The sequence below is a fragment of the Ovis canadensis genome, chromosome 8, assembly GCF_042477335.2.
Source record: "Ovis canadensis isolate MfBH-ARS-UI-01 breed Bighorn chromosome 8, ARS-UI_OviCan_v2, whole genome shotgun sequence".
Lineage (NCBI taxonomy): Eukaryota > Metazoa > Chordata > Mammalia > Artiodactyla > Bovidae > Ovis > Ovis canadensis.
This window is the reverse complement of record NC_091252.1, coordinates 31,334,941-31,351,115: the sequence shown is the minus strand read 5'-3', so window position 1 is coordinate 31,351,115 and position 16,175 is coordinate 31,334,941. Positions and strand designations below refer to the sequence as shown.

General features: G+C 39.1%; 1 protein-coding gene across 2 annotated transcripts in view; it reads right to left on the bottom strand.

The window, feature by feature from the left end:
- The window catches only part of ROS1 (ROS proto-oncogene 1, receptor tyrosine kinase), a 126,501-nt gene that overhangs the window by 66,745 nt on the left and 43,581 nt on the right, over nt 1-16,175 (bottom strand). For both annotated transcript variants that reach the window (XM_069599148.1, XM_069599149.1), the window contains exons 16-18: nt 15,600-15,778; nt 13,283-13,474; nt 9,523-9,623 (exon numbers count right to left, since the gene is read on the bottom strand). In XM_069599148.1, coding sequence (XP_069455249.1) covers nt 9,523-9,623; nt 13,283-13,474; nt 15,600-15,778 — 472 coding nt within the window. The remainder of the gene's footprint in view (nt 1-9,522; nt 9,624-13,282; nt 13,475-15,599; nt 15,779-16,175) is intronic.

Genomic DNA, 16,175 nt, shown 5'->3' with positions numbered 1-16,175 from the left:
AAGTCAGCACCTCAAACCCTTCAGTCCACAGCAACAGGTAAGTTCAGTTCAGTTCAGTCACTCAGTCGTGTCCGACTCTTTGCGACCCCATGAATCACAGCAGACCAGGCCTCCCTGTCCATCACCAACTCCCGGAGTTCACTCAGACTCACGTTCATCGAGTCAGTGATGCCATCCAGCCATCTCATCCTCAGTCGTCCCCTTCTTCTCCTGCCCCCAGTCCCTCCCAGCATCAAAGTCTTCTCCAATGAGTCAACTCTTCGCATGAGGTGGCCAAAGTACTGGAGTTTCAACTTTAGCATCACTCCTTCCAAAGAAATCCCAGGGTTGATCTTCAGAATGGACTGGTTGGATCTCCTTGCAGTCCAAGGGACTCTCAAGAGTCTTCTCCAACACCACAGTTCAAAAGCATCAATTCTTCAGTGCTCACCCTTCTTCACAGTCCAACTCTCACATCCATACACAACCACTGGAAAAACCATAGCCTTGACTAGACGGACCTTAGTCGACAAGTAATGTCTCTGCTTTTGAATATGCTATCCAGGTTGGTCATAACTTTTCTTCCAAGGAGTAAGCATCTTTTAATTTCATGGCTGCAATCACCATCTGCAGTGATTTTGGAGCCCAAAAAATAAAGTCTGACACTGTTTCCACGGTTTCACCATCTATTTCCCATGGAGTGATGGGACCAGATGCCATGATCTTTGTTTTCTGAATGTTGAGCTTTAAGCCAACTTTTTCGCTCTCCTCTTTTACTTTCATCAAGAGGCTTTTTAGCTCCTCTTCACTTTCTGCCATAAGGGTGGTGTCATCTGCATATCTGAGGTTATTGATATTTCTCTGGGCAATCTTGATTCCAGCTTGTGCTTCTTCCAGTCCAGTGTTTCTCATGATGATGTACTCTGCATAGAAGTTAAATAAGCAGGGTGACAATATATAGCCTTGACGTACTCCTTTTCCTATTTGGAACCAGTCTGTTGTTCCATGTCCAGTTCTAACTGTTGCTTCCTGGCCTGCATACAGATTTCTCAAGAGGCAGGTCAGGTGGTCTGGTATTCCCATCTCTTTCAGAATTTTCCCCAGTTTATTGTGATCCACACAGTCAAAGGCTTTGGCATAGTCAAAGGCTTTGGCATAGTCAATAAAGCAGAAATAGATGTTTTTCTGGAACTCTCTTGCTTTTTCAATGATCCAGTAGACGTTGGCAATTTGATCTCTGGTTCCTCTGCCTTTTCGAAAACCAGCTTGAACATCTGGAAGTTCATGGTTCACGTATTGCTGAAGCCTGGCTTGGAGAATTTTGAGCATTACTTTATGAGCATGTGAGATGAGTGCAATTGTGTGGTAGTTTGAGCATTCTTTGGCATTGCCTTTCTTTGGGATTGGAATGAAAACTGACCTTTTCCAGTCCTGTGGCCACTGCTGAGTTTTCCACATTTGCCGGCATATTGAGTGCAGCACTTTCACAGCATCATCTTTCAGGATTTGAAATAGCTCAACTGGAATTCCATCACCTCCACTAGCTTTGTTCGTAGTGATGGTTTCTAAGGCCCACTTGACTTCACATTCCAAGATGTCTGGCTTTAGATGAGTGATCACACCATCGTGATTATCCGGGTCTTGAAGATCCTTTTTGTACAGTTCTGTGTATTCTTGCCACCTCTTCTTAATATCTTCTGCTTCTGTTAGGTCCAGACCATTTCTGTCCTTTATCGTGCCAAAGCTGGATTTAAATCGAAACTCAACCATAAATGCACTAAAAGGTAACTCCTTCCATGAAGCATGAGATAGGTATAGAGGTCAGCTGAGGTTACTCTACTGGAGGCTTACTCATTTATTCAGCAAATGTTGGGTGCCTAGTTCTGTGGTGGCCACTAGGAATACAGTGGTAAATAAGACAAATGAAGTTCCTGCCCTCCTAGAATATACAGCCTAGTAGAATAGGCAGGTAAGAAGCAAATAACTACATCATTGAATGACACTTTAAATGGAAAGGTAGAATGGGCTGGGCTGGTCAGAGAAAGCCTCTCTTAGAGAAAACCATGTTTAAGCTGAGCCACTCAGTCTGAACACAAAGTAACCAAGAGAAGCAGGTTTGGGGACCAGTTTATTCAGAGAGAACAGCAGGGTGTAGGCACCTTTAGAGCAATATACTCAGTTCTGTCATGACTAAATATGCCTGAACTTTTACGGCAGATGCAACCTGTTTTAACCTCCAAGACAGATGTGGTGTTATACTGATAATAGATTCATTATTTAATAAACCAAAGGGAACGGTTGTACATAGCAGAGGGAACAGTTTGAAAAGCCACTTACAGTTGTCATCAAGTTCCAGGTATGCTGAAAGACAGTAAACAGCTAATCTCATCTCTATTGTTGTTTAGTCACTAAGTCACATCCGACTCTTTGTGACTTCATGGATTGCAGCCTATCAGGCTTCTCTGTCCATGGGATTTCTCCAGGCAAGAATATTGGAGTGGGTTGCCATTTCCTTCTCCAGGGAATCTTTCTGACCCAGAGATCGAACTTGCGTCTCCTGAATTGGCAGGTGGATTCTTTACCACTGAGCCACCAGGGGAGCCCAATCTCATCTCTACTGTATCCTAGAATTACACTGTCCAATAAGGTAGGCTACAGGTGACTACTGAGCCCTTAGCTACCAAAATTAAGGAACTGAATTTTTATGTTATTTAATCTTAGTTAACTTAGGTTAGAATTTTAAGCTAATATTTTATTTATATGTTATAAATCATATATATGATTTACTAGGAAACTTTTCAAGTATTTCAGAAAAACTTGGGCACATAAATCAACTTTTTCAACTGTAAATTTTATAAAATCTAACTACAGATCAAATATTTCCTATAAAAACTTAGTGTGCAAATTGAGATGTGCTATGTATGTAAAATACACCCAGGCTATTAATTAGAATTAATATGAAAATGCAAATATCTCATTAATAATTTAACTAGGAAGTTTACAATTATGTACATAGCTCACATTATTTGTATTGGGCAGTGATGGTCTAGACTAGAGCTAAGGAACTTGAAATGCTGAAGAAGGAATTTGGGTTTTAAATTAGGGAAAATTTTCTGCTTGTAAGATGGTTCTGGAATTCCTATCTTTATCTACCACTGTTTTTTTTCTGGTGTGATGAAAAGGTAAGACTTACTTGGAGGGCAAAATGCCTGTCATTTGTATAACCTTGTCTGGATCTGTTGCACTCCATTGGGCATACATACAAGGAAAATTAACCTTGAGATAAAGAAATGCATTTTTAAAGGAGAAACTTCCTTCTGCTATCTGCTGAATCCAATAGTATTGATTTTCTGGACACTTGAGAGCAGGACTCTCAAACAACGCCAGTTAGACTGTCCTCTGAGCTGTGCAGATGCATACAGAGAATCATGACCCTTCAGGACACTGTCACTGTGACCACTGTCTATATCACACAGACAGATTCTCTTGACAATCAGACTGCCAGTACTTCACATTTCTAGGAAAAGGAACAGCCAGTTTTCTGTGGTTCACAACTGGGAAACTAGCTAGAGCTTTATGTTACAGCTGCTATAAAATACATGAGTAATCAGATTGCTGTGTATATGCTTGTATGCATTTTATATATCTGGGTTCAATTCCTGAGTTGGGAAGATCCCCTGGAGAAGGGAATGGCTACCCACTCCAATATTCTTGCCTAGAGAATTCCAGGACAGAGAAGCCTGGCAGGCTATAGTCCATGGGGTCACAAAGAGTTGACCCCATGAGTGACTGAGGATGCCTGCACATACACCTTTACATATATATACACATATTCACTCCATTATATGTTTATATATGTATGCTGCTACTGCTGCTAAGTCTCTTCAGTATTGTCTGACTCTGTGCGACCCCATAGACAGCAGCCCACCAGGCTCCCCTATCCCTGGGATTCTCCAGGCAAGAACACTGGAGTGGGTTGCCATTTCCTTCTCCAATACATGAAAGTGAAAAGTGAAAGTGAAGTCACTCAGTTGTGTCCGACTCTTTGCGATCCCATGGACTACAGCCCACCAGGCACCTCCATCCATGGGATTTTCCAGGCAAGAGTACTGGAGTGGGGTGCCATTGCCTTCTCCATTATATATGTATACATATTCCTTTTTCATATTCTCTATGATTAAGAATTTTTCCATAAACCAAACAAAAGTATTTTTTAATCTAAAAGTAATCTTGAAATTGTATTCATAGAACAGGAACTTTTGGCCTTTATAAGATTAGACTCTTTTGAAAATTTGATGAAATGATGGATGCTCAGCTTCCAAGCACTCACACACATCCTAAAGCCAGCCATGAACTCCCTAGGGGGTCCAAGAACCCAGCATTAGAAATCTCTGCCCTTGAGCAGGACCTTTTGCTTTACTTTAACCTTTTCCTGACTATCTCCCCAATTTACTGTGTAACAGACAGCAAATTTACACACATCTCTGCTTCAATATCCTCTTCTATGAAATAACATGACCTCTAAATTATCCCTCTGACTGCTGTTCTCTAATGACTTTTCGTCCTTATTTTAATTTGAGATTTTGGGGGCAGGAGGAAAAGGGGACGACAGAGGATGAGATGGCTGGATGGCATCACCAACTCGATGGACGTGAGTTTGAGTGAACTCTGGGAGTTGGTGATGGACAGGGAGGCCTGGCGTGCTGCAATTCATGAGGTTGCAAAGAGTCGGACATGACTGAGCGACTAAACTGAACTGAACTGTTTCCTTGAAGTTAAAAACTATTGGCTGTTTAAACTAAAAATAGTAATAAACATGGATTTTATGGTATAGGTAAAAGTGAAATATATGACAATAAGAGCACAAAGAGTGCTGAGGCTAAGTCGCTGCAGTCGTGTCTGACTCTGTGCAACCCCATAGACGGCAGCCCACCAGGCTCCCCCATCCCTGGGATTCTCCAGGCAAGAACACTGGAGTGGGTTGCCATTGCAATAATTGGAAACATATCATTATAAAATTTTAAAGTCATTTATGAAATAAGAACACTTTGAATATGACAATGGTAAGTTGAAGATGTTTACTGTTAAAAGCGCTTATTTTACTCTCTAAAGCAATCTAAAGAATATTATAAATACACATAATTTAAATGTCATAAGAGGAGATAAAATGGAATACTGAAATAGTGTTTTATTCACTGTCAAAAATGCGTAAAGTAGAATAGAGGAATAAAGGGTTGATGAGACTAATGGAAGTCAAACACCAAGATGGTAGACTTAAATCCAAACATATCAATAAATAATTATACTAGATGTAAATGAACCAAACACCCCAATTAAAAGGCAGAAACTGTCAGACTGCATAAAAAAGCAAAAACTTATATGCTGCTTACAAGGAACACACTTCAAGGGTAAAGACAAATTGAAAGTAAAGAGATAAAGAGCTGTGCCCTGCAAACTAAGCATAAGAATGCTGCTATGACGTTCTTAATATCCTAATATCACAAATATTAACTTCCAAGGTAAGGAGCAGCAGCTGTGCTTTCCTGGAGCAGCTGTGAAGAGATACCCCATGACCAAGGGAAGAGAAACCCAAGTAATACGATAGGCACTGAGAGCGGGCATCAGAGGGCAACAGATAGAAACCACAATCACAGACAGCTAGCCAATCTGATCACACGGACCACAACCTTGTCTAACTCAGTGAAACTAAGCCATGCCGTGTGGGGCCACCCACGGCAGAAAAGGTCATGGTGGAGAGGTCTGACAGAATGTGGTCCACTGGAGAAGGGAATGGCAAACCACTTCAGGATTCTTGCCTTGAGAAGCCCATGAATAGTATGAAAAGGCAAAAAGATAGGACACTGAAAGATGGACCCCCTGGGTCGGTAGGTGCCCAATATGCTACTGGAGATCAGTCCAGAAATATCTCCAGAAAGAATGAAGGGATGGGGCCAAAACAAAAACAACACCCAGTTGTGGATGGGACTGGCAATAGAAGCAAGGTTCAATGCTATAAAGAGCAATATTGCATGGGAACCTGGAATGTCAGGTCCATGAATCAAGGCAAATTGGAAGTGGTCAAACAGGAGATGGCAAGAGTGAACATCGACATTCTAGGAAGCAGCGAACTAAGATGGACTGGAATGGGTGAATTTAACTCAGATGACCATTATATCTACTACTGTGGACAGGAATCCCTCAGAAGAAATGGAGTAGCCACCATGGTCAACAAAAGAGTCCAAAATGCAGTACTCAAATGCATCTTTTGGATGCAATCTCAAAAACTACAGAATGATCTCTGTGTTTCCAAGGCAAACCATTCAGTATTACAGTTATCCAAGTCTATGCCCCAACCAGTAATGCTGAAGAAGCTGAAGTTGAACAGTTAAGACCTACAAAACCTTCTAGAACTAATACCCAAAAAAGATGTCCTTTTCATTATAGGGGACTGGAATGCAAAAGTAGGAAGTCAAGAAACACTGGAGTAACAGGCAAATTTGGCCTTGGAGTACAGAATGAAGCAGGGCAAAGGCTAATAGAGTTTTGCCAAGAGAACGCACTGGTCATAGCAAACACCCTCTTCCAACAACACAAGAGAAGACTCTACACATGGACATCACCAGATGGTCAACACTGAAATCAGAATGATTATATTCTTTGCAGCCAAAGATGGAGAAGCTCTATACAGTCAGCAAAAACAAGACTGGGAGCTGACTGTGGCTCAGATCATGAACTCCTTACTGCCAAATTTAGACTGAAATTGAAGAAAGTGGAGAAAACCACTAGACCATTCAGGTATGACCTAAATCAAATCCCTTATGACTATACAGTGGAAGTGAGAAATAGATTTAAGGGACTAGATCTGATAGACAGAGTGTCTGATGAACTATGGACGGAGGTTCATGACATTGTACAGGAGACAGGAATCAAGACCATCCTGAAGAAAAAGAAATGCAAAAAAGCAAAATGGCTGTCTAAGGAGGCCTTGCAAATAGCTGTGAAATGAAAGGAAGTGAAAAGCAAAAGGGAAAAGGAAAGATATACCCATTTGAATGCAGAGTTCCAAAGAATAACAAGGAGAGATAAGAAAGCCTTCCTCAGAGATCAATGCAAAGAAATAGAGGAAAACAACAGAATGGGAAAGACCAGAGATCTCTTTAAGAAAATTAGAGATACCAAGGGAACATTTTGTGCAAAGATGGGCTCAATAAAGGACAGAAATGGTAGGGACCTAACAGAAGCAGAAGATATTAAGAAGAGGTGGCAAGAATACACAGAACTGTACAAAAAGGATCTTCAAGACCCGGATAATCACGATGGTGTGATCACTCACCTAGAGCCAGACATCCTGGAATGTGAAGTCAAGTGGGCCTTGGAAAGCATCACTATGAACAAAGCTAGTGGAGGTGATGGAATTCTGGTAGAACTATTTCAAATCCTGAAAGATGATGCTGTGAAAGTGCTGCACTCAATATGCCAGCAAGTTTGGAAAACTCAGCAGTGGCCACAGGACTAGAAAAGGTCAGTTTTCATTCCAATCCCAGAGAAAGTGATGTCAAAGAATGCTCAAACTACCACACAATTGCACTCATCTCACACACTAGTATAGTAATGCTCAAAATTCTCCAAGCCAGGCTTCAGCAATACGTGAACTGTAAACTTCCAGATGTTCAAGCTGGTTTTAGAAAAGGCAGAGGAACCAGAGATCAAATTGCCAACATCTGCTAGATCATGGTAAAAGCAAGAAAAACATCTATTTCTGCTCTATTGACTATGCCAAAGTCTTTGTGTGGATCACAATAAACTGTGGAAAATTCTGAAAGGGATGGGAATATCAGAACACCTGACCTGCCTCCTGAGAAACCTGTATGCAGGTCAGGAAGCAACAGTTAGAACTGGACATGGAACAACAGACTGGTTCCAAATAGGAAAAGGAGTACGTCAAGTCTGTATATTGTCACCCTACTTATTTAACTTATATGCAGAGTGCATCACGAGAAATGCTGGGCTAGAGGAAGCACAAGCTGGAATCAAGATTGTTGGGAGAAATATCAATAACCTCAGATATGCAGATGGCAGGTGTCATATGCAGATGACACCCTTATGGCAGAAAGTGAAGAGGAACTAAAGAGCCTCTTGATGAAAGTGAGAGAGGAGAGTGAAAAAGTTGGCTTAAAGCTCAACATTCAGAAAACTAAAGTCATGGCATCCGGTCCCATCACTTCATGGGAAATAGATGGGGAAACAGTGAAAACAGTGGCTGACTTTATTTTTTGGGGCTCCAAAATCACTGCAGATGGTGATTGCAGCCATGAAATTAAAAGACACTTGCTCCTTGGAAGGAAAGTTATGACCAACCTGGATAGCATATTAAAAAGCAGAGACATTACTTTGCCAGCAAAGGTCCATCTAGTCAAAGCTATGGTTTTTCCTGTGGTCACGTATGGATGTGAGAGTTGGACTATAAACAGGGCTGAGCAGAGAAAAATTGATGCTTTTCAACTGTAGTGTTGGAGAAGACTGTTGAGAGACCCTTGGACTGCAAGGAGATCCAACCTAAAGGAGATCAGTCCTGGGTGTTCATTGGAAGGACTGATGTTGTAGCTAAAACTCCTATACTTTGGCCACATCGTGCGAAGAGCTGACTCAATGCAAAAGACCATGATCCTGGGAAAGATTGAGGGCAGGAGGAGAAGGGGACGACAGAGGATGAAATGGTTGGATGGCATCACCAACTCGATGGATGTGGGTTTGGGTGGACTCCGGAAGCTGGCGATGGACAGGGACACCTGGCGTGCTGCAGTTCATGGAGTCGCAAAGAGTCGGACATGAATGAGTGACTGAACTGAACTGAACTGAATATCAAAATAGTCTTTAAGATTAAGAGTATTACCATAGATGAATGAGAATATTTTATAGTGACAAAAGAAAATATAATCAAGTATGTAGATAAGAATACTAAACACAAAGCATTCAGATAGATCAACTAAAGAGGTCTACCGGCCTGTCTATAATCATAGTTAGAGACTGTGTTAAGAAGCATAGAAACCTATCCACTCATTTCCTAGGCTCTTGAGGGGCATTCTTCTCAGTGCCTCTGCTGGACTCTCCTTATACCACATTGCCATATTCACCATGGTGGCGGTTTATTTGGCTAAGTCATGTCTGACTCTTGCAATCTCATAGACTGTAGCCCGCCAGGTTCCTCTGTCCATAGGATTCTCCAGGCAAGAATACTGGAGTAGGGTGCCATTTCCTTCTCCAAGAGATCTTCCCAACCCAGGAACTGAACCCAAGTCTTTGTCATTGCAGGTAGATTCTTTACCAACTGAGCTAAGAGGAAAGCCATAGAATATTCACCATGTTCTACACTAATTAGTTGTTTATAAACTCATCTTTCCTTGTACGCACAATGTCTGCAAACACAGTGGATAATTAGTAAATGTTTATTGAAAGAATAAATGAATTCTTAAGCACTATCATTTATAACTAAGGGGCAAGTTACTTTCTTTTTTTCAACCAATTGCCTTCAGTATTACTCACCTTTGACCCCGAAGAACAGCTGTATACAGGTGAATACACTGACTATCTTGAACCAACCAATATAGGAACCCATCACTAAGGTCTAAAGTTAAAGCAATTACCTAAATAGAAAATAAGGAAAGAAAACAAATCAAACACATATTTAATCTTTGTGATTACATCATGCTTAAGCTACAGATTTCTCTTTAGCATCCTCTTTGGAATAATAAACTTGGTGATTTCTACCTTTTACTGAATATAAATATCATGTAAATATGCTGATTACTATGTAGTTTGGATATAAGCACTAGTTTCCTAAAAATTCTCAAATGGCAGGAACTATCTATTATTCACTTCTATATACTTATCTCTAGTGGTTCTCAAAGTTTGATTTTTGGACTACCAGCATCAGCATCACCCGGGAACTTGTTACAAACACAAATTTTCAACCACACTCCAGGTCCTACTGAATGAGGAACTTTGAACCACTGTGCCAAGCCTTGTCTAAAGCTAGCACAACTTTGGACTCTTCAGCCACATAAGTCAATGAATCTGATCGTTGTTTAAATCAGTTGTTCTCAAACATTGCTGCAGATTAGAATTACCTGTGATTCTTTAAATATATCAATTTCCAGTCTGGCATCCTGTTAAATTTTAATCTCTGGAGATGGTACCCAGTCTCCAGTAGGTCTTCAAATTCCCCAGATAATTCCAATGTGTCACCAAGTTTGAGAACCAACCATTCAAGCCATTTTAAATTATATTAATATCTGTTAATTACAACTGAAAACATGCTGATAGTTTTCTAAAATACAATATAGACATGGTTTTCATGTGATACAATTGGATAGAGTTGTGTACATATGGAACTTTAGTCCCATTTCCAGCTGACATCTTACAACCACTTTTTATTACTCTTTGTCTTCTTGTTACAATTTGTGTCTTAATTTTAAGTCCAGTTGATTAGGTGAGACCTGTGGAAAGACTGAGTCTCCTATGAAATAGAGTGCAAGAGATAGAATTTACAATCCAAGGGATCTTTTTTGCTTTCTTTGGCTTTATAGGTATTGAGATTACAAGGAGTCTGACCTCACAGTAGTGGAGTCTTTCCAGAGCAGACCTGGAGGCTAAGAGGTATCAGATAAAATAAAGTTGATGACAATATCTTTAGCAAGATATAACAGCATATAAACAAAAGCATCAACCAGTGAAAAATATAAAAAGAATACAATGAAGTATCCAAGAACTAAAAGTACTTGGTTACCCAAGACGTGCTATAAAGAAGGGAGAGGATAGGATGATTTGGAAGAATGGCATTGAAACATGTATAATATCATATAAGAAATGAATTGCCAGTCCATGTTCGATGCAGGATACAGGATGCTTGGGGCTAGTGCACTGGGATGACCCAGAGGGATGGTATGGGGAGGGAGGTGGGAGGGAGGTTCAGAATGGGGAACACATGTACACCCGTGTTGGATTCATGTTGATGTATGGCAAAACCAACACAATATTGTAAAGTAATTAACCTCCAATTAAAATAAATAAATTTAAATTAAAAAATAAAATGTGAGATTATACATTAAAAAAAAAAAAAGAATCTCATGTTATGGCTGCCAGAACCTTCAGTCATCATATGAATCACAGCCTTTTATCTTTAAGAAAACTCAACCTACTCTTTTTCCAAAAGGTAGAAAACTATTCTAGCAATTCCAAGCCTTTGGGGGATTGAATTATGTCCTTGCTTCAGGCTAAAAGAGATTTATTGATAATTTTTCCAGTTAAAGTGAAACCAAGTTAATATTGCTTTTTATCTATAATGAGATGCCCTAGAGTTTTATAAATTACAGATTAACTCTATTTTATCTCTTAAAAAAGAAGATTCTACAACTCCCTTTGCTGAAACAGGACAAACTATGCCAGCCATAAGTCAAATTCAGGGGATGGGTCATTACCCCATTCCTTTACACCACCATTGGAGCCCATGGTTAAACAGTGTCAGAGGGTGTTCCATAAACCTTTGGTAACCATCATTATGTCTAATAAAGCCCATCCCTTGGAAGTAATCCCTTTGATCTAAATTAAAACCTTGAAGTTTAATCCTGTGGTAAAATGTACTATATACTATGAGTCCTAGACCTTTTCACTTTAAAGGAATATCTCATTTCATTTTCCCTTTTCATCATACAAATAAGTCTTTCTATAAATGACTATTTTGTTATACCTGTTGATTTCAAAGTATCTTATGACTCCATGACAAATTTTCGAGTAACATGTAAAGGAATGACAGTGAGAGGGAAAGCTTCACTCAGTGCAGAACATATTACCTTCAACACACTCCCTAGCATTAACAGAGATAGCTGAATAAAACGCCAAGCAGCGGAGCCAGAACACGTATCGGCACAAGCAGCAGCACCATTAGCCAGCCTGTGAGAGAGTTTGGAGTGGATTTTAAATAAAAATGTATTTCCTCAAACATGCTGAGAACTCTAAAAATTCACTCATTTATAGAAAAGTCCCCAAGGCCACTCCAGGGCTATCCTGAGACGATGTATCCCAAAGGACGAGATCAGGACAGCAGGGTGATTACAGACGAAGTCAAGGGGATGAATAGGAAGTTACTCTTGAGATACTATTATCTTTAATATGCTTTTTTAAAAAGAGTTTTTCCTCTAACATTTTTTTATTAAAACATAAAAAATATACTTTGTATTCAGACTCAAGTGGCCCCAAAATACAATTAAGGGATCTTTTCATTGTTTAACAGAAATGAATAATCTCTGGATATGGTGTGTAAATGTCTATTTCTTTTAAATACCTGTGTTATAATCTGTATATGAAAATCTTAGGAATTATAACCAGCACGTCTTTTGGAATTGAGGATCAAATGACTCAACAATTTGTTTGTTTGTTTATAAATGATCTGGTATACCTGTACTATGTATGTTTTATCTCTACTGACAACAAAAATGGATAAAAAATTTTAAGAAATATTAAATAGATAGAAATAGTATGAATGATTTATTTCTTCCTCACACTTTTCAGTAATTTCTAAAATTTCTACAGTAGACATATTCTTAAGATCATCAGAAAAAATAAAATTTCACAATATAGATGGATAGCTAGAGGAAAGCTAAACAGGATCAATAAAAATAGATATTGCTTCTAGAAGTTGAGGAAGTAAAAAAAAAATTGCCTTAGAATCATTTCCGTTAATATATTATTGCATTTTTTAGATTGAGTTACAAAATATAACTTAACTATTGAGTGGTTGTTCTCACTACTTCCCATGAATTATCTCATTTAATCATCACAACAACCCTAAGAGGGAGGACAGTTGTTAATATTCCCATTTTTCAGTTAATGAAACAGTCACAGAAAAGTCAAATAACTTTCCTAGGAGCTGCATAGTTATCAGAGCAGTCAGTACCAGAAATTGACTAAAAATAATAAAACACCTAATAATCACCCAAGAAGAAGTTCTAAAATATCCAATAGAATTCCTAAAGACTATAAAAATGGACAAATTAAGATGCTCTTAAAGTATGAGCTTCAAGATAAAGCAAAATATAAAAATCTCCATATTATATTTTATTTAATCAACTATGACAATCAAATAAGACTTGGAGAAATTTGGTTATACCAAGATCTTACCATAATAGTATTTCCTTTCAGATTCTACCTGAAGTATTCACAACAAGTGGAAATAGTATTATTATAACTATACAACAGCATAATGTAGTATAATTAAATGATCAGATCTTATTTTTTTAACTTTCACCTTTTTCCCAGAAAACCAAGGCTGCGCCTGTAATACAAGTGGACTTTCTCCATTTAGCCTGGTACTTTCAACTGAATATAACGTGGTCCAGTAGAGATATCCACCAACCGAGTCCACCACCATATCATTTACCAGCAACTTCACATGAGTCACAATATCTGTGCGTCCTGTCAACACAGACTGCCTTTGAATCTATAAAATAATCATAACTCAGTTTTAGTGATTTTTAAATGGCATCATTAATTCTGAATAGTTTATTGCAATTGTTAGTAAATTGCTGCATCCATCCATTCATTTCTCCAACCATAAATATTTACTGGCACTCTGCTGTGTCATGCGCCTAGCTTCGGGAATGTAATTACAAGGAAGCTTACTTCTTTTCATGTCTCCAAAGAGAAAGAAGATACACTTACTTTGAGTTAATACTTGCTGCTTCTAATCATACACCTAGACAATCAACACATAATCAAAACATAAGAATGTATTTGGTTAGACTCCCAAAGATGTATACTCCAAATAGTGATGTCTCTCCTTGCTCCTCTCTGTCTGTTTAATCTCCCTAATATTAATTACTGTAATTATTAAGTACCGATTTTATGCCAGGCACCGTACTTCTTTTTTATCTTTAAAATATTAGTTATTATAACCCTCACATTAAGCCTGTAAAGTAAGCTGGATTTAAAAAGGTGAAGTGATTTTTCAAGAAGTTAAATCATTTTATAAGAAACAGAGCAAACACTTGAAACCAGTTTTTATACTACTCTACTACTGCCTCCTTCAAAACTATTTTCAAACTAATCCATTTTGGGAATCATTCTCTGATTAACCCCACTCAGCTCCATTCTGCCTACAAGTCATTGGCACTTATGAATTCAGACTATACCATATTACTTTGCTTCTAAATACAATGCTCTGTCCCTGGAGAAGGAAATGGCAACCCACTCCAGTATGCCTGCCTGGAAAATCCCATGGACAGAGGAGCCCGGTGGGCTACAGTCTATGGAGTCGCAAAGAGTTGGACACGACTGAGCACATACAACAGCAATGCTCTGTGTGCTTCTGATGATTCATGATGTTTTCTTTTTTTGGCACTGGTCTTAGTTGTGGCATGTGGGATCTAGTCTCCTGACTAGGAATCGAACCCAGGCCCCCCAGGAATTGGGAATGTGGAGTCTTAGCCACTGGACCACCAAGGAAATCCCCATGAATTTATTTTTATGTCATGAAAAGAGCAGGGGCAAGTGGTGATGGTTGCACAGCACAAAACATACTAAAAACCACTGCATTTTATATAATCAAAGGGTGAATTTTACGGTACATAAATTATATCTCAAGAAAGCTGATATATTTTTTTCAAAGGCAGAGACATGACTACTATTTTCCTCATATTCTCTACCATGCCAATTTTCAAGGCTCTAAACATGCTGGTAACAGATAATGAATAAATAAACAAATGGACATGTGCCCTCCTGATTAGGAAATAATTTTTGTACCATAAAACCAAAATGACTTTTTTGTATTGTAAAACTGAAACAATTTTTTTCTTGATCTATTAGACCGTTGATCTCATCAACCATTCTTTCCTTCAGCGGGCACAGTGCACAGGGTGTCTTCATCTTGCCCCCAAATCCCACCCTGTCCGCCCTCCTCAGTGGCCCCTGAGCCTGACACTGATGGAGTGCATCAACCTAGCTCCCTGTTCTCTGGCTTCCAGGGAGGTTCAGCCAATGGAAGCAGCGGCCGAAGATCAGAGGGCAGAAGAAAAGAGGGATGGAGGTTCATATGTGCTATCGTATCACTCCTTGCTGGACTATACCTTTGGACAATGGCTGATTTTCATGTTGGCAACTCTGCTAAAGCTACATCCCTCACCATTCTTTCCCTTCTTTCCCTTGTCCTTAATGCCTAGAGTCAGTAATATCCTCCCACACTTGCTAGCCCAGAGCATGCTTCACCGTCCTATGCTCATTTTCCCTAGCCCTGTCCATACTGTTGAAAATAGTCCCCTCGCTTAGTTTCTTTTCATTATGCCTTTGGGGTGTGCCATCTTCCCCAGGACGCTACTCTACCGGTGAACATTTTAATGTATTTATTTCAAGATATCATTGAAAATATAATACTGATTAATCAAATACTGATATAGAATTTCCTTTCTACATGAATATTTTGATTAAAAGGTGAGTAGGTTTAGAGACAAATATTTAGTAAATAATAACACAGGTGAAACACAAGTATGAAAAAAATCATGAAGACACGCCAGTCACTGAAGTGGGTAGGCATTGTTTGAGAGCATGTAGGACATCAGGCTTTAACTTACCACATAGGTCTTTCCAGCCCAGTAGAGAAAGTGACCCAGCCACTCAAAAGCTAAAGCCCCTGCTCCTGCAATGTTGGGTATCTGATAATTCTCTGAGATGTCTGTCCCATTCAGCAGCCATACATAAACATCACCTTTCATGTCGCTGTAGTAGAGGCTGTTGTTATACCAATCCATGTCTCAAAACAAAGTGAATTGGTAGCAGTTACTTTCTCATGCATGCCAGTGTAAACGTAGCGCATCAGCAAATCACACACATACCTCAACAATAATTTGGATATTCACTAGAGCTTCAGAGATGTGTCAAGAATGTTTTAATAATATTACTTTAAAATCTTAAGCCCTGGAACTAGACACAGGAACTAATATTCATTGAGCATCTCCTCTTTGCCAACATTGTCCTGGGCACTTTTATATATCTCACTCAATTCTTAAAGCTCTAAAGTAGAAATCATTTCCATTTTTTGACATGGCAAACCCAAGACTAGGTAAAATTACCTGTTTTGCCCAAAGTCTCACAGATGAAAAGAGGAGGAACCCAGAATTGAACCAACTTCAAAGTATCATTCTTTCTAT